Here is a 20,447-nt window from a genome sequence, read left to right on the forward strand (position 1 = left end):
CCAAAACACTAATTGCTGAAATTGGACGAAACATTCGAGGACCCTCCCGACAAAATATCTCAGACTTAGAGAGGCCTTCCTGGTTTTGGCCAAACATCTCAATGCTAAACACATTTACCTGCCAACGACTCCACTGGGATGACACAAAGGCAACATCACCGCCAACGGCGAAAACCGAGTAGGACCCTCCTGAAACCGAGTGTTGAGACTCAGCGAGATTTGCTTGGGTAAACAAGTGGATTCATACTCTTAGGTTTTTTCGATAAAGTCATGTAGGTAAAAAAAATTTGAAATAATAATAGAAATAAAATAAATCACGACGTTTCGGAGGCAACACAAGTCTCCGTCATCAGGTGGGACCGTCACAGCTAAATTTACCGTATCAAGTGAGGAAAAATCCAAGAGACAAGCTCTACACATATTTGTACAATCTTATTTGACAGGTACTATTCTACTTTACCGAGTGTTGACATCCCCAGCGTTTAACAGTACTGCTTCCTTTTATGCTTATTATCAGCCAACACCGGCCACAACCCTGAGTCGATGTGCACCATTGTTCTCTTTTAGCCCCGCCCCCCACCCCGTGCCATTCCCTGGCTACCACATTCAGATAAGCCCCCCCTCCCCCTTAACTTGTATTTAAGAGCTTGTCTCTTGGATTTTTATTTAGTATTTTAGTTCTATTATTTTTATTTTTTTATTTTTTACCTACGTGACTTTACCGAAAAAACCTAAGAGTATGAATCATAGCAGTCACGAAAGCTTCAAATCAAGAATTAAACGAGTGGAGTGATGGAGACAACCCACAACATGCTCGGCAGAATGACTCACTCGCAGCGGCACCGTAATAAACAATAATCCAGCAATGCAGTGCACCGGTTAAAAAATTAAAAAATTCAATCGAGACGTCAGTGGGAAACTTCCTGCCTTGTGGTTAATGGTGATTGCTCAATCTCAGCGCCAAATGTCTCAAGAGGTACACAGGCGATGGAACGCAGAAACGAAATCTTCACTCCGCTCCTGAGCGGGGCCACAGAGGGTGGGCAGGATGTGGGAAAACTCACGGATGCCCGACAGCGAGAGAACCTTGCGGAATTTGTCTCTCAATCAAGGTGCAAAATTACAACGAGCCACACACACTCTGTGGTTGTAATTGGCTTTTTGTCGAGTCAGGACCTCCAGTTTTTCCCTCCAATTTTAGAACGCATGTGTAGTGACATAGAATTGGTCACTACGTAGCATAGCGCTGGCTGCTGGCAGGGAAGGGGATCTGCAGCTCGAAGCAGCCCTGATTGACAGCAGGCCACGTGATGGACCCAAGAGGGATCTAGGATAAAGATTACGGAAGGGACACGTCGAGAGCCCACTAGTAGGTTCCAGAAGGGAGGCGTGGCCGGGGCGCATCGAGGCCACGCGAACAGGATAAAAGGGGACCCCGAGTGGGAGATCAGGGCCGTCGTTTGGAGTGTGATCCCCGTCGTCATCGTCGTCGTTGCTTTTGAAGAACGTCGCCTTCGCCGCTGTCGTCTCGTGCCTTCGTCGTCACTTGATAATTGCGCTGCTAGACGGTAGTTGGCTGTCTTAGTTCAGCGCCGTCAGTGTCAGACGGCTAGCGTTGCATTGTAGGCTAGCAACCAGTGTAGAGATGCGTTTAAGCGAGAGACGGAGTGCGTAACAGTGTAGGGTGTGTGCTTGGTGTTTAATAAAAAAAAAATTGCCTCCAAGAAGTTACGTCTACAAGTCAGTCACTACACATGTATGCATGTTTGAACTTCTTTCGCACCGTAGATAGCCAACCAAATTTGGCTACTATAAATATCCATATAAGTCACTTTATTGAGCTACCATTTGTGGCCAGGTCGCTTCTGAAAAAGAGCTATATAGCTCAGTGGGCTTGACCTGGTAAAAAAAAATAGTTTAGTTGAGGCAGCTATGAAGCGTCCATCCCCCATTACCACGGACCAGGGGACGTGTCACACGTCAGCCACCATCGCCATTGCTGCTCGCTCGCTCGCCTCCCCACGTTTATCGCTCATGGGAAGTGGAGCTCCCAAGCAGTCTCTCTACACACAACATTCTTAAATGCAGACGGGCATTGTATTCGCCCCCCCCCCCCCCGTTGAATTAAACGACTTGTTTGTTAGACGGATAAGATCGTCAACAGTAGAGGACCACAAACCACAAACCGAAGTTCTTGTACCCAGTGGCCTCAATAACAGGGCTGGATGGGACAAGAAGAAAAGATGTATTTCGTGTGTCGATACTGCTGCCAATTAAACAAAGGATTGATTACAAGTCGTGCAAACTCGTATACAAGTGTTTACACTAATCTGCTCCATGCTATCTGATGGACAGTGTGTGCAGAGGTACACCCACCCATCAAACCATCCTTTCATTCACTCATCCATCCACCGATCCATCCACCCATGCATCCATCCTTCCATTCACTCACTCACTCACCCACACATCCACCCACTCACTCAGCCACCCACAAACCTACCCACCCAAACGTGGTATATGCCGGTCCACTCCATTGTCAATTGTTTCCATACTTACTGCCTTCGTTACCCCTTAAATGTGTCCCGATTGTGCTATTGGCTTCATGGCAAGAGACGAAGTAACCATTCGGTCCTCTCAAGAGTTCCGAATGGATATCTCGCTCCCATAGATTTGGATATTACAAAGCTACCTCTGATATCCATTTAGGTCGCCTCTTGTCCATGCTGTAGGGGGCAGAACTTTCCCACTCGCTCTGCATATGAGTGTAATGTTCTTCACATATCAGTCAAACCAAGATATTAACTCCGAGCAGGAATTTAGACAAAGTGCAGAACCAAATTTAATACGATGTTTTTTGTTTTGTTTTGCGCCATCATAGGTGACCGAGCCGAGACTATCGATTCGCTCAACCAAACCGCGTTTAATCACAGGCAGCTGAAGCCTGGATCCAAACCCCAGATTCTCAGCGCAGCCAGCGCAGCGCTGTGACCTCACAACCACACGGCTACCATGCAGACAGGACAATCTATTAGCTTAACATGAGCTTGCAAATTATGTGTAAAGGTTCACTGTAAAACATTTATTTCGTCTTATTCCCCAAGGAGAACAGAGAGTTATATTACAAGGTGCTTTGGAATGAAAGGTCACACACTGCAGCGTTGTGTCTCGCACATTAAAATTTCAGGAGCCGATCAGGCAGGATTGACTGTGCGTTGCACTCTCCGAACCTTCGTGAGAACTAAAAACGTAACAGAAACCGCCCCCCCACTCTCCAAACTAGAAATGAGAAAGCCACCAGAATAAATTTCAACAATTTTGATTTAAAGCTTCTTTCGTGACTGCAGAGATTCATATTTTTGGTTCTTTCTGTAAAGTCACGTAGAAGGGAAATAATAAAATAATAAAAATAAAACATAATAAAATAATTATATTTAAAGCTTTCGTGACTGCAGGGATTCATATTCTTGGTTCTTTCGGTAAAGTCACGTAGAAGGGAAATAATAAAATAATAAAAATAAAACATAATAAAATTATTATATTTAAAGCTTTCGTGACTGCAGGGATTCATATTCTTGGTTCTTTCGGTAAAGTCACGTAGAAGGGAAATAATAAAATAATAAAAATAAAACATAATTAAATAATTATATTTAAAGCTTTCGTGACTGCAGGGATTCATATTCTTGGTTCTTTCGGTAAAGTCACGTAGAAGGGAAATAATAAAATAATAAAATAAAACATTATACAATAATTCTCACGATTTAAAGCTTTCGTGACTGCAGGGATTCATCTTCTTGGTTCTTTCGGTAAAGTCACGTAGAAGGGAAATAATCAAATAATAAAAATAAAACATAATAAAATAATTATATTTAAAGCTTTCGTGACTGCAGGGATTCATCTTCTTGGTTCTTTCAGTAAAGTCACGTAGAAGGGAAATAATCAAATAATAAAAATGAAACATTATAAAATAATTATATTTAAAGCTTTCGTGACTGCAGGGATTCATATTCTTGGTTCTTTCGGTAAAGTCACGTAGAAGGGAAATGATAAAATAATAAAAATAAAACAATAAAATTTCGATTTAAAGCTTTCGTGACTGCAGGGATTCATCTTCTTGGTTCTTTCGGTAAAGTCACGTAGAAGAGAAATGATAAAATAATAAAAATAAAACATAATAAAATTTCGATTTAAAGCTTCTTTCGTGACTGCAGGGATTCATATTCTTGGTTGTTTCGGTAAAGTCACGTAGAAGGGAAATAATAAAATAATAAAAATATTAAACAATACAATTCTCACGACGTTTCCACTGCAACACAAGCAATCGTCATCAGGTTTGAAATCCACAGCAATAATTTTTTGTTTAATATTTCTATTATTTTATCATTTACCTTCTACGTGACTTTACCGAAAGAACCAAGAATATAAATCTCAACAACTTAAAAGTCAAATTAGCACAATGCCACAGAGATTCTGGGTTTGAATCCAGGCAGTCATCCATGATTAAACTGGGTTCTCAAGCGTAGCAAGTTGACAGCCTAGCCTGTTCAGCAATGACAGCAGAAAAAAAGCCATCGCATAACATTTGATTCTGCACTTAATATAGATACATTCTTGCGTGAGAATTACAAAAATATTAATTTGACTGTCATGTGATGAACCATAATCTCCCTGCAGAGCGGGTGGGAAAGAGCTTCCATTTCCTGTGTGGACCAAGCATCACTTGACAGGATCTGAGAGGTAGCTCTGTGATCTCTGCTTCTGTGGGCCATTCTCTCACATGAAGAGATGCACTGTTTTGCGAGATATCTGAATGGATACTTCGTCTTGTCACACTGATAGCACAATCGGGATATTTGTGGAATATTACAAAGAAAAAGGCAATGAACGTTTCCGCAATTATTAATCTGCAGTCGGCACGATGAAACCAGCACCGGTGACACAAATTTAGCCACGGCAGACGCAGCCCTGATGACTCTGGGGAGAGTGAACAGCAGGGCCCATCAATTTAATTTCATTTTGGAATTACAGCCTTAACGACCGCTTACACAACAATAACACACAAGCCTTGTTTTGAAACGTCTGTTCCTAAATATGCATTTCAGCACCTGCACAGCTGCTGTGCAAGCTGCTCCAACCGTTACTGTCAAGACGAGTTGCAGACGCTGCACCCGCCGCGTTTGAGGGGTTCGCTCCGTTCAATCGGACAGACCTTAACCTCACAGTATTCTCATCACCGCCTCCTTGTCAGTAACACAAGGGCCCATACTCCTAAATAAAGGGCTTTTAACGAGAATATTTGGCAGTTCACCAGCATTGATACAAGCAGGGTCTGACGTGTGTAAAAACTGGTCCACAGATTGCTTGTTTTGAATCAATGCCGATGAAACTATGCACTACCAGGAGGTCATGGGGCTGATGGCTGCGTGCAAAAAAAAGTTAGATTTATTGTGGGGAGACATATCTTCTGCTTATCTATTTTATACCGTACATATAATGCAATTTACGTAATTTATGTATTCAGGAAGTCCCCCCGGGGTCTCAAGACTGTCTCACGTGGGTCCTGCAGAGGGATGTTTGCCTCATTATTTTGTTAAAGATATTTTTGCTTCATGTGCGAGGAAACCGGCCATACTCGGGGTAAAACCCCACCGAGCATGCCGGTGGATTATACTCAAAATATCCACACAGGTTAATTCACAAATCCATTTTCTGTACTACAATATCTTGGCCATCTCCCAGCCCAATGGCGTTTGGGAATTTCACAAATCTCAGAATCTTTTAGAATCAGAATCTTTGTTTAGACTGGAGGAGGAATCTGATGAGCTATGAAGCTCTTTTTCACACATGTCCAGTAGGGGTGAGTCAGAAAGTTACAACAAACAAACAATACAAACACCGATAGAAGTGCAAAGTATAGGAAAGGTAAGCAAGTCACTAATTTTGTTTTAATATAGAGTCTCTGCGTGGTCCAGCAATGCTTGCCTTCAAAGCCCTGACCAATAAAATACTACAAGCAGATTCAGCCAAAAATAACGTATGATTTACTAAATTAATGTGTCACTACAATTAATAAAAGGTGAAACATATTTAAGAAAAATAAGCTGAATACTTGCACTCCAATGGACTTGTGAAAATGAGCCAAAATTGGACTTCCTCATTATATTTAGTACGAGAATTTCAAATTAACCGGCGCTATTTTTAAGCATGTGGTGGGTACACAGTGATAAAAACTACTGCAGTCATTCTTGTCAAAAGTCGGGGACACATGGGAGAAGTCTAAACAGAGGACGAGGAAGTCACACATACGCAACACATCTACTCCAATGTATACAGCATCTAAATGCAAGAGGTTTTCTACACAACACGTGGAGATAATGGGAAGGTCTAAAGAGGCACATGGAGGTCACGGAAGGGGCAAGGTAAGGTGTGCTCAGACCACAGGGAGACCGCAGGATACATACTGAGGTTTCAACACAACATACCGAGGTTACAAGAGGCACTCGGAGGCACCGGCGTGACGCACGATAGTCCACATAATGCGCTTGGAGGTCACGGAGAGAGCATCAAGAAGGTCGTGGGGGGGGTAGGTGGCGAGGGGTGGGGGTCACGTACCGTCCATGCGCGACGAAGTCGAGGTGGAGCTCTGTGTCAGGGTGGGAGGTGGCACGACGCACGCGCTGGTGCCGCTGGTGCAGCCCATCCCTGTCGTATGAGAGGCCTTCGTAGTGCCGGATGAACGAACCCAACGGGTTTCCGTACCAGCCTGGAGCGAGCGCACAGGGCCACCGACAACACGGTCAGGGTTTTTATTTTCAAACAATCTGCGACACAGCCATCTCTCACGGTCTACGATGCAACAATTCATCCAACACGTGCTCACCAGCTCATTGCATAGAGAGGACATTCGCTCTGCTGGACATTCGCTCTGCAGGACATTCTGCAGTGAATGTCCTAAAAACCAGTTAATGTAGTGGACAAGTTCACTCTCAACCTATTCGTCACTGTGTCATGAGGCTCCCTTCAAGTGACTTGTCCTGCCCAGGCCCACTTACTTTTCTTAACAGTCAAGATTATCTTTACACGGAGGGTTTCACAACCCAGCAACATTTTTATAAATGTCACAATTTTGTTTGGCATTTAATATTCAGATTTTGCTAACGAACCCACTCGATTAGCATATTTACCCACGTGACTACTTTATTTGATTGGTTCTGTCAGGTGTTGGACAGTTATAGTTCGAATTTGGCACCGTACCTACACAACGCTAGACCCCCAAAGAAATCTACGCGATTAACAATCAGTCAGAATAATGTCTCTAACTTGCGTACACAAATCAAATAATTTCAAGGCGTGGAATGAATGGTACTCTGAATGCTTCAATTACGCAGCAGGATTAGCACCGTTCACATTTACTAATCCTCGTGACACGGCTAACAATTAAACTCTGGCTCATGACCAATCCTACGAACACACCTCTCAAAGTGGCATCTACGGAACGTAAGACTTTCTGACAACACGCGGTGTTATGGCACGAAACGTGTGAGTCACACTCGAACAGCGCCAGGAGGTCTAATCAGCTATCTCTGGCCAGGAGGTCTAATCAGCTATCTCTGGATTTCAAGTTCAGGGTGCTAACTATTACACCACACTGGCATCCGCTTGTCTTTGGAAACCCTCTAATTGATACCGTGCTTAAGCTGTCTTAATCCCTGTTTCCGCTTTCCACGCCATGTGATAGGTCCTAAAAAGTAATCAATTACATTGAAATAATTCCGAGTGATTGATGTTAACAGGCTATTGCTTTTACTCCAATGTTACTTAAAACCTGTGCTTATGTGTGATTATATATTCTCTTGGCAGTGGTGTTTGAGACCACATGCTGCTATGGCAATAAACTGCAAACGAGTTATCAAACCTTGCTGGATCACGCGATTTAAATGTCATAAGCAAAGAAATTAAAAAGATACATCAGTTCTTTTCACGGGCCAGCTGGCTCAGCATTAGAGCGGGCGGCTCGCAATCAGATGACTGCGAGTTCAAATCTTGATTGGGGATCGACTGAGCCCATCACTTCTCCTTGATAAATAAATTGAGTAACACATTGTGGGGGAAGTCAATAGTGATTATCATATGCATAGACTTGCTCCTGTCATAGGAATATGGAATTTCCGCTGTTAGCCCAGGGCTGCTAATATCAGATTAGCAATACCTCAATGCACATTTGAATGTGAAATCGCTCACTTTTTTAAATTATATTTTGACGTATATTTGAAGTTTTCGTGACTGCAAGGACCAATACTCTTTTGTTTATTTCGGTAAAGTCACGTAGATAAAAAATAGAAAATAAAATTTGCTGGAGCAGTCAACACCTGATGACGGTTGCTTGGGTTGCTTCCGAAACGTCGTGATTTAATTTATTTGTTTTCATTTTATTTTATTTTATATTTTTTTATCTACGTGACTTTACCGAAAAAACCAAAGATTATATTTTGACATCCTGGCATATAAAATATCTTGTTTAACAGAAAGAAAAACACTCTCTGGTTTTGTATACATTTCGGTAAACTAACCAATGCCAGTTATTCTCATTTCCTCACCCAAACAACAGGAAACATACATCTATCCGTTGGATAGCGTGTGCAACATCAAGAAGTTAAAGCAAAAATCCTCAAGTGCAACAATCGGCACAATTTCCCTCAGTTTAACCACGCCACTAACCACCTTCCCATGATGTCTAAGGACAAGAGGATCCCCCACGACGATGAACAATATGAGGGAAGCCAGTCTAAAGCAGCCTGGCAATAGGATGAGGGCCTAACACAGTCCAATCAAGAGCCTGTTACATCTCGTCCGCCAGTAGAGCAATTAACCACCCTCTCGCAGAGCAGTAATTGCACTTTGTGTTACCGTTATTTTCTATAGATGTTCACAAATCCAATCTTTTCACGCACAGCAATGTGTACTTATATAGCGTACACTTGCTTGCTTCGAAAGCACGGTAAAGCATTTCCCGTGTTAAAGGCATTTTCCGCTTTTTTTTGTCCTGGGACCTAATTGTGCATGACGGTGTAACTGGCAATTTTTAAAGACACTCACACAAACCAACCTCCTTGCACATCCACCGACACCTCAGCCCCCAGCATGTCGGACATGTGCCGTTGTAAATGTGACTTTTTATAACAAACTTGACATTGGATATTTATTAAATTTAAACGGAGATTCAGGCTTCCCACGCATAGAATGTCGCTGCACGTTTACTGTTTCCTATCAATAAATATGATTCAATTTACGCGGGGCTTGGTCACGTATGAATTCTCAGATGTGCAACACCGAGTTCAACTACACTAGATTAGTGGCAGAGAATGGAGGAATGTCAGAAATGGTGTCCTTTTTACACGCTTTTATTTAACTCACTCTGTTGTTGTTGTCGTATCCTCAAATCTTGTAACTCAATTTTAACCCACTTCCCAATGTGGCATCGACTGCAAACTTGGTATACTTATGTCATACTGTAGCTCACCGACGTGTTTTTGGGTTGTACAACGCATTGTTGAGCATGATGATGACGACCCAGTGTTTCACTTCCATGTGCTGGGAGTTTCTTCATCAGACAGTGCAACAGCAAAAACCTACGTAGTTGTAATTTAACCTGTTGGCCTCGAGGACTACTTGTGTTGAATCATTATTGCTGATACAATGTACTCCCTGAAGGCCATGCTACTTAATGGATAAAAAAAAATCTTTAAATTATCATGTGGACACAGAAATATTGGACGGGGTTATTATTTTTTGTACTTAACATTCTTTGCAACAACACAATGGTTACTTTGTGTTTTGTATTATATAGTTTTACATCGACTCAGGACCCATTTCTTACAAAAAGGATCCTTGCCTATAAACATCTGGCAGTTCAGCAGAATTGGATCAAGTAAGCCTGACTGCTGATGAAGAGACATTGAATGTCAAATCCAGTCCAGCGTTTGCTTGTGTTGAAAGGATGGTGCTGATAAGATTCACTCCCAGTTCCCAGAAGGCTGCTCAGCAGATGGGTTGTGTAAAGAATAAACTCGGTTTTTTGTGTGCGGGTGAGACGTTTATAGGAAGGAGGCCTTCATTGTTTCGTTCCGTGAGCACTCTTCAGTTAGTCCTAGCGGTGTCGGTTTCACTTTCCTATTTGTCCAGTCCTGCTCGCACAAAAACACCGAGCTGCAGCTTTCCCAGATAAGTTGCCCCCCCGCCCCCCGTTATGGTGTAGGAAGTCTGTTTCTGTAGATAACTGATAAATAAGTAATATTTAAAAATACTTTTTTTTAAAATACGCATTAATGAAATGTACCGTACGAGTCATGGCAGAACTCCACTACTCCAGGAAGTTGCCCCGAGGCTTGCCATAACGTAAGAGGCCGTGGTGATTTACAGCCAACGTTAGTTGAGCGTGGACAATTAGACCCAAGGAAACATAACATATAAAAAAGATTGTTTACAAATATATATATATTTTGATGATAGAATATAGTATTGTCATCAGTATGACAAGTATACCACGTTTGCAGTCGATACCATATTGGGAAGTCGGTTAAAATTGAGTTACAAAATTTCAGGATACGCCAACAACAACAGACAGAGTGAGTTCATAGAAAGCGTGTAAAAAGATTTAAATTTTTTTATGATAGAATATGGTATTGTCATCAGTAAGCCATAAGTATACGAAGTTTGCAGTCGATACCACATTGGGAAGTGGGTTAAAATTGAGTTACAAGATTTGAGGATACGACAACGGCGACACCAACAGACAAAGTGAGTTAAATAAAAGCGTGTAATAAAAAAATGGGTGAATAAGCATGCAGCAGAGCGTAAAGAAGAAAAAACCCACATACACACACAACAAAGCCCAAGCTATTAAGTGACACACCTACACTTACAAACATCTACAAACAAATCCCATTGCTCTCTGCTACCAAACTTTCCCGTGTATTGCTTGGCTGGTTCTCGCGCAGTAATGGACACCGCTGCCCCGCGGTCAATTCAAACAAAAGCAAAATGGGCAAAAAAATAAAGGAACCAAAAACGCTTCACACGAAACACAATAAACCTGAGGCCCGCACTGTATTCCTGTCCCTCCGAGCTCATTGCTTTTCATGTCAGCTGCATTTTCATTGTTTAAATCGACAGGGTTAAAAGTCATAGAGCACTGGTCACCCGTGCTGGTGAGATTCAGATATAAAAATAATTTCTATAATTTCTAAACAAATTATAAAAAGGCACCACCAAAAACAAAAGCTCAAGTGCAGTGCCAGCATCACTTTCTGCGGTCATGGCTTTGGTTTGCCCATTCAAGACTCCCTCAAGGGGGTGAAGAGAGGAAAATTGTGTTTGACGGTGTCACTTGCCTCCAACCGCAAAGCCACAATTGGGCCACCCTGCTGGCAGATGCTGCAACGTTTCACAAATGCCACAACCAATCAGAACCGTTGTTCTAAAGGCGATCTTTTTAGCCTATGCCCTCATAATAAACAGGTGTGACCTCCACATTGACCTCCGATTTAGAGGCAGCTTATCGAGTTGGCTGAGGATGCCCTTGGGGTCAATTTACTACGATAGTGAGCCAAGCATGTCTGTGTGTCCCGCGCGTGACGTCACTCCACGTCGGCCAGCCTCCCTCATTAATAATCATGAGCAGGTGACGTCACTCCACATAGAACAGCCCCCCACATTAATAATAATGAAGAAGTGGCGTCTTCAAATGGACACCCCTGTCATTAATATTAATTAGTGGGTGACGTCACTCCACATGGGGGGGGGCGAGGCGCCTCCTCCCCCCTTCAGCGTCAACTTACAACCCTCACTACAAAGGCAGAACCCTCACGTCATCACGTGATCTCCGTAACGCTATTGAGACATATAAGTAAAAAGGACGTCATGATGAACAAGAGATTATAACCTTTAAATGAGATAAGTCTGTGTCACCACGCCTTTACAAATTGCACAAAAATTTATGCAATGAATATCACGTCGCGGTCTGCTTTTTGCTTGCAAGTTTCAAATTTACTGAAATACACACGTCGTTGGACGGGCAAAAGGCTAGTGTTAGGACAATCGTGTACAGTGCTGTTGATGCTACCACGCCTCAGCACCACCTCCTACCATCTGTCAGATGCCGTGGCTAGTCACAATCCAAGGTCCGCTTTTACAGTCTCAGACCATGAATGAAGTGTAACACTCAGAGCAGATACAGGTGCTTGTTGAGCAGTGGATTGACCAAGGTCTGTTCATGTGCACACGTGCCACTCATGATCCCTAATTAAGGCCAAACTGAACTTGGAGGAGTGGCAACGACTGCAGTAGCAGCAGCAGTTGGATTAGAAGTTCAAGAAGTGGTGGCCGAGGTGTGCGGTTTATTGATGGAAATGGCTTTAATCTTCTTGCTTAAAAAATTGTGAATAGCAATAAAAGATCCATATACAAGTTTTAAAACCACAAAATGGGTGCAGGTGAGGCTGAATTAATTGATGCTCTGTCTGCTGAATTCGTGAAGGTGACAGTGACTCACAATGTGCCCTAATGTTTGGTCAGAGTCGCTGCAGTTCCATTTTGGGCTTCCCTTGATTCCACTTGTGAAGGTGGTGAGCCTAACTGGGTTGTGAGAATGCGATTGAGTCAAATGCTCCATTGTTTTGGAGGAAGGTTGGCACCAGGAGGTTCAGTGGTGGGATCCAATCTTAGATATTTGTTCGGGACATTGCTTTTAGTCTAGAGTTATCTCCAATGTTTAGTGTCAAATCCTGAGCTGATGAGCCCCCCAGCCGTTTGCTAGAATGGCTTGTGAGACAGATGTTTAGTTTGCGGTATGTTTACGAGATCTTGGTGGATGGGTAGATGTGCGCTGCCTCTAGCAGGGTTGTATTCATGCAGACATCGGATGAGCCTGCGGGTTGCAGGTGGAGGAATATTTGACAGCACCGATAGCCAAGGTAGAGGAGTGGAGATCAACGTGCCAGTGGCTTTGATGAACTCTTCACACTTAACCTTGCTATTCAAATTACTGTAAACACATGGACCTGATAGCCAGGCAAGAGCCCGGTGAGAAAAGCCTCTTTTGGAAAGAAAACCTGGGATAAAAATATTCTACATATATTGCACAAAATGTCAGTGCAGAGGATGGCACAACATATTCACAAAAAGCATCGCGAAAAACAAATCAATGTTTATAAACATAATATAAATAAAGTATAGTAAAAATTATCATGTAGGGTCCTTGGTTAATCCACTGCCGGATAAAGACTTACCCATCAGTCGTGGGGGTTATTTGACCATGCTTCCCCCGTGCTGGTTAAAGCTGGTCAGTGGAGGGAGGGGGAGGCCCATGACCGGTTCAGTTATTAGTCGCCACTATGTTAGCCATGGTGGGCAATCAAACTCGGTTCGACAGGTTTATGTAGCCCATTTCTACACGTCATGAATGCAACCCTATAAATACTGGACAGTGGTTGGTCCAGGATGTGGGAAGGTGGTTTAAAATGGGAAGGGGATTTCAAAAGCTGACTGCACACCAGTATCATTTTCAGGCAGGCCATGGATTTTGAGTATATATTAGACGAATAGTGCACTCAATCAATTCTTAGATTAAATATTGTAGTCGATTGATGGCGACAAATGGTATTGATGGAGTCACCAAGCCCGGCCCATCACCTCCCATCCGGCGGCACACGTGGGAATAAAGGTGATACTTTTGTTCTTCCAACCATTGTCATGTTATCCGATTGGTCGATTAATCAAACCGAGCATCAGTAATCTGTTACGGCGATTGTCGGATCAGCAGGCCATGGGCTAAGTTGTACTGCAATTACAATTAAAGTAGCATTGTTGGCTGAGATTGCAATAACATTGCGACTGCAATTTATTACGAATTACACACTTTAAAATTGATTCCAGCTCTGATCGAGAATCGGGGAGACTTGCTTGAATAATGCTCATTATCATCATTAGCCATAGTAAATCCAATGCTGGCAGGAAAGACTCCCCAAGCCATCCCCATCTCTCACGATACTGCGATATAATAATTCACCTAGTACCAGCCAATTTCACCATTCCATCTCTTTGGTGGATGGCTTCTTGAGCATCAATAACAATGGAATCATCATTCCACAATCCTGATACTGACCTCCACACAAACAAGCCTGGCTGATGTGAACTCCCACCAGTTGTCAACATTGGTGACACATGCACAGCTCGATCACAGTAAAATACACAACAGTACTATACACAAACATTACACAGTGTCTAATGGGATAGATAAAGTCACGGAACAGGAGTACACACGCTGTAACAGGTACACTGACGACGCGCAAGCGATCATGAAAAGATTTGTCTGGAATTTTAGGCAAAATGTGTGCCCTATACCATAGGATGCACAGATAGGATAATTCAGTTTCATTCTGTCCACGTCGTTGTCCAAGTATTCGTGTCTATGTGGCCCTGCCCGTGGCTTTTTATGCGCATACCCTTGACATATTTGTGTTTATGTGTTCCCGTAACGTGTCGCTTGTCCCTGTATCTGTGTCCCCCTGTCCATGTACCCGTGTCCCTCTACTTTAGTCCGTATACCTGTCCATGGATGTTACCTCCGTGTCCATATAGTGTATTCATTAAACCCTATACAATATAGAAGTACCCCTCTGTGTTCAGATGTCCCTTTATGTGTAAACATGCGTGTCCAAGTGTTCCATGTGTTCCGATGTCCATGTATGTTGGTCCTACATCCCCGTGTCCCCATATCCACGTTCGTCCATGTATATCCACGTTTGTCCATGTATATCCACATATCCCCATGTATATCCCCGTGTCCCCATATTCCCATGTCCCCGTATCCCCATGTATGCGCGTCGTCCCTGTGTTGTGTTGCCAGCACGGACCAGACGCAGCAGCATGTCCTCATGTCTAAGTGCCAATGTGTCCCCAAGTATCCCATGATGATGATGTCTCCGTGTCAACGTGTCCATATGTCTGTGTCATCATGTCCATGTGGTCGTGTCCATGTGTCTGCATCCTCATGTCAATTTGTCCCAGTGTCCATGTGTGTGTCTCTGTCTCCGTGTGCCGTGCCGGCCTTCATAGGTGCTCGCTAACAACACTTGTCGTCTCAAAAGTCTGTTAAGGCCATACCCGGGGCGGGGGGGTGGATGTTTGTCATTGTCCCAGTGTCCATGTCCCCTTTGTCCCCTTGTCCGTGTCTGCTTCGTCTGTCCGTGTACTCTCTCACCGTGCACCGCGGGCGTGAGCACGGCCACACACACGAGGATGAAGGAGGCGGCACGGAGAGCCGAGCCCAGGCGGGACATGGTGATTCCGCTTCTGCTGTTGTTGTTGTTGCTGCTGCTGCTGTTGTTGTTGATCTCTCGTCTCCGTGTTTGTCTCTCTACCTGTGGTCCGGCACGGTGTTCGTGCGTTTTCCCCGCCTCCTCGTTGTGGCTGTCAAGAAGAGGGGGCGGCCGTGCCTCCTCGCTCGGGCTGCGGACACGACGGAGACGGAGAGGAGGAGGAGAGCGGTGGACGCGGAGACTCGCGCACAATGCGAGCACGGCGAGACGCGGGGGCGGTGTTGGTGGGGGGTGGGGGAGGGGGGGCGGGGGGGTTGGGGGGCGGGGCGGGGGGGTTCGGGGGGCGGGGCGGGTTGGGGGGGGTAATCGCGGAAGTGCCGGGCGCGCGCGCACGCCGATTCACTCGCTGCTGTGAACACCGCCACACTGCAGCTTATATATACTGTACTGTGTACACTACAATCTATATACAGTATATATACTGTACTGTGTACACTGTACAGTATATATACTGTACAGTGTACACACTACAGTCTATATACTGTAGTGTGTACACTACAGTATATATACTGTACTGTGTACACTACAGTACACACACAGTGTAGACTACAGTCTATGTATGCTGTACTGTGTACACTAGAATATATATGTATACTGTACAGTGTACACAGTACAGTATATATGTTTACTGTACTGTGTACACTACAGTACACACAGTGTAGACTACAGTCTATGTATACTGTAATGTGTACACTACAGTATATATACTGTACAGTGTACACAGTACAGTATGTGTACTGTACTGTGTACACTACAGTACACACAGTGTAGTCTACAGTACATGTATACTGTACTGTGTACACTAGAGTATATATGTATACTGTACAGTGTACACAGTACAGTATACATGTTTACTGTACTGTGTACACACTACAGTACACACAGTGTAGATTACAGTCTATGTATACTGTACTGTGTACACTAGAGTATATATATACACAGTGTACACTACAGTCTATGTATACTGTACTGTGTACACTACAGTATACACAAAGTGTACACAGTACTGTTTATGTATACTGTACTGTGTACACTAGAGTATATACAGTACACGATAGCCTATGTATACTATATACACTGGAGTATACAGTATACACTACAGTACACACGCCACACTACATATAGTCGATGTACACTGTGTACACTGGAGTCTACGCTGTGTACACTACAGTACACACGCCACATCACAGTTCACGTGTACTGCATAAGAGTACAAAGTGCATATACTATGTACACAGCAATATATCGTGCATGCTACAATACGGTATACACTACAATATATGCAAAACTGTATGGTATCAATGTACTTCTGTACACTATTGTCTATACATTGCAGTATATCGTACAATAGTAAATACAGGTAGTCCTCTATTTACGATGGAGATGCGTTACGACGACCCCATCGTAAGTCGAAAATGGCCTCGCCTACCCAGGAGTCTTAAAGAATGGTGATAATTTAGCAAAACAGAGCAATTTACAGTACCGTACTGTATAAACTATATACCGTATGTATTTATTAATTACAATACTCTATTGCACAGTTAAATGTAAAGTAAAAAAACAAGGTAAATTCTTAGCCTACCTATATGCAATTTAATAAAAAAAAGTTTTTTCAGGAAACAATCCTATCTACTATAAAAACTTTAACGTGCATTGAACGTATCGTATAGTATCGAACATCGTACGCTTCTGTGTTTGCCTGCCGCGCGAAATTTAAACTATTCAACAATTTTGGTGTATCGCTATCGTAAGATCGAAAGATCGTAAGTCGGAGCGTCGTAACTCGGGGACTATCTGTATTGTAAACACTACCACTGTGTACACGTGCACAATAACTGCGTTGGCCTGCTGATGTAGCTCGCATGGGGAGTCCTGTTGGTGCATCTGCCAGTCAAGCAACCCACGACACCTGGGGTTTATCCCGTGACCTTCCAGTGAGAATTTGACACTTCACGTGGCCTCAAAGTGCACCTAGCCTGGCACAAGCGCTGTGGTGACGTTACCGCCACTTAGTGATGGACAGCGGTTATTGTACACTATAGTATCGTATACACGACGGTATACCCGCACTACACACCATGTACTGTTCATAGGGGCCGTCCATAAATGACGTCACGCGATTTTTGACCCCCCCCCCTCAAATATGACGTCACAACGCTCTGCCCCAACCTACAAACCATATTTCCATTTTGAAAATAAAACATTCTTCAAATCGCTTTAAGCTATTGTGATTGTAGTGCGTATTTAATGTGGCGTTGCACTCTGATGTTGTAGGAGAAAACATTTATGAAAAAGTATATTTAATTAAGTAGAACGTGTTGTCTATATTTATTTAAAGTTGCGCATTTTCATGTGACGTCACATTTCTTAACGCCCCCCTCCTCGTCGCACATCGTCACAAATGTCTGACCCCCCCAACCCCCCAGGTGCGTGACGTCATTTATGGACGGCCCCATACTTGACTGTATCATACATAAACCGCCATTCGCCACAGAGTCTGCGCGGCGCTTGTGCCAGGCTAGGTGCACCTTGAGGGCTTCTTGCTGTTGCGAACAGGAACACGCGATAGATACACCATTCGCTGTGTTTTATCCGCCCGTCACTTCTGCTCATTGTTGTGAGCGTCCACCCCTCTCTCTGCCTTCCACTATTGCTAGAGTTCAGAGCCGTGACATCCTGCCCCGAGGAGGCAGAGGATCGTCCACCGTTCGTGGTCATCGGAACCAGAGACAGTCCACCGGACCTCAACAAGAACCGGTCCGACTCGGGTTGAGCCGGACTAGGAATTGGCGTTGTGTTCGGGTGGTAGCAGGGAACTGATTGGTACCGAGGTATGGGACCGGTATTGTTGTTGTTGAATTTTATTCCAGTAAACTGCAGTCGTTGATAGAGCTAGGCTGACGAAAATAACGTGTTTTTGGGGTTTGGTGTGTGTGGGAAAAGGTGACGACTGTAAGCCCTGCCTCCTACTGAAATGTCAGCCTCTCTCTCCTTCGGACTCAGCCGCAGTGATTGTTGTTTCAGACTCCTGCCTAAGCAAAACAAGGGTTAAAAAACGTATTATTTCCTCAGGAAAGCCACACTTGAATTTGAATGATCTTCTTAAGGATGCTCTTTCATTGGGATGTTTGGCCAACGGCATTTGCATTGTATGTTTTAAGTGAAGGGTGTAAACCACTGAACCCGAACGAAACCCATGAATAATGGGGAAGAAAATATAGGAACTGTACTGTACGCAAAGGTGGCTGAGTCAGGAATCGAACCCAAATTATTTTTGTTGTCAGGCACAACTATTGAAACCACTCTTATCACCCTGCCACCACAACGGTATGGACACGTGTCTGCTCAGGGCTTCACATATCCGTGGATTTTGTTTTATTCCGTGCACCTTTGGTATTTAATTGTAAGGTGGAGGGGTAACCACCAACCCACCAACCCCTCGGACGAGTCCAGAGCGCTCGTTTGCCACTGGATGTCAGCACGCCATGAGTGTAATCAGCCGGCTAATGTCAGCTTCTCCCCAATGGCATTGGTTCACTACACACCACGCAGTGTTACCGTCTGACACCACGAGGAGATTGGGGGTTGTTTTTGTGTGACACTATGAGACAAAGATCCCCCGTGTAACCTTAGCAGAATGTTGGGACAAGTGCTGTTAGCGAGCACATATGAAGGCTGGCACGGCACATCTCATACACACGCACACTACATACAATGTCATATGTATGGATGGAATTGTTATACAGCGGTTAGCGCACTGCGCTATGAACTAAGAGACGACCTGAGTTCAATTCCTGGTCATGTGGGACGAAGAGACGTATCGCTGTACTCATGATAGGGGTGGCCCCTGACCCCCTGACCCCCACGACCCACATGCCGAGGTCGACTTGCACAAGACACGCGCATGCCATGTGGAGTCTTCAATTTATACATCTGTGCGATGAGTACTCATTTATTCTCGATTTGAAGCTTCCGTGACTGCAAGGATTCATATTCTTAGGTTTTTTCGGTAAAATCACGTAGGTAAAAAATTTAAATTAATAAAAGTAAAATTAAAATAAATAAATAAAAATCACGACGTTTCGGAGGCAACACAAGCTTCCGTCTTCAGGTGGAACCGTCACAGCACGATAGCTGTATCAAGTGAGAGAAATTCCCAGAAAACAGTCCTTTGTGTCTGGCTCTGCTGTCAGTGAGCGAGCGAGTGACTGCCTACCCCGAGTGGCTCCCGCTTCCGCAGATTTAACTTACATTAAATATTGACAAGAGTTGTATAAAGTAAAACATTATCCGTAACCCTATCAAGCTACAGTACACTGGAATTGCCCAGCAGCTACGTGCATCTCGACATCCTGTACACCCACACTCATCCAATATGCTGACTCACAAGCCACCTCATACCACTAGGACACACGCATTTGGGTACGGGGCCGTCCATAAATGACGTCACGCGATTTTGGACGGTTTTTGACCCCCCCCGCCCTTCGTCACACGGCGTCACAAAAAGTCAGACCCCCCCTCAAATATGACGTCACAAAGCTCTGCCCCCCCCAAAAAAAATTATAAAACATGCTTCAAATCGCTTTAAACTATTGTCATTGTAGTGCGTATTTAATGCGGCGCTGCACTCTGATGTTGTAGGAGAACACATTTATTAAAAAGTCTATTTAATTAAGTAGAACGTGTCTATATTTAAAGTTGCGCATTTTGATGTGACGTCACATTTCTCAACCCCCCCCCCCTAGGTGCGTGACGTCATTTATGAACGGCCCCTACTCACATAGTCACGAGCTCATGTACGCACATGCACAAGTACAAGACAGAGACAATGACCTATGAACCCCAAGACACGAGGGGGTGGTGAGTGGCCACCACAATGCGCGGCCGTCATTGTCTCCCCAGTGCTAGCGTTTACACACCGCACCAAGTACTCATTTAAGGCTGAGTCTACCTAGGGGAGGCCCACGACCGGATCAGTTGCGAGCGGGAATCAAATGTGGATCGCCGGGTTCATAGTGGCAGTGCGCTCGTACAACATCATCATGCATACGCCCAGAGCCATCCTGCACTTAC

General features: G+C 44.0%; 1 protein-coding gene across 1 annotated transcript in view; it reads right to left on the bottom strand.

The window, feature by feature from the left end:
* The window catches only part of LOC144945960 (disintegrin and metalloproteinase domain-containing protein 10-like), a 54,881-nt gene extending 39,298 nt beyond the window's left edge, over window positions 1-15,583 (bottom strand). Inside the window, exons 1-2 of the mRNA XM_078874633.1 lie at window positions 15,257-15,583; window positions 6,610-6,760 (exon numbers count right to left, since the gene is read on the bottom strand). Of these exons, the coding sequence (XP_078730759.1) occupies window positions 6,610-6,760; window positions 15,257-15,335 (230 nt within the window). The 5' untranslated portion in view covers window positions 15,336-15,583. The remainder of the gene's footprint in view (window positions 1-6,609; window positions 6,761-15,256) is intronic.
* Window positions 15,584-20,447: the final 4,864 nt, after the last annotated feature.

Source organism: Lampetra fluviatilis, chromosome 39 (assembly GCF_964198595.1).
Source record: "Lampetra fluviatilis chromosome 39, kcLamFluv1.1, whole genome shotgun sequence".
Lineage (NCBI taxonomy): Eukaryota > Metazoa > Chordata > Hyperoartia > Petromyzontiformes > Petromyzontidae > Lampetra > Lampetra fluviatilis.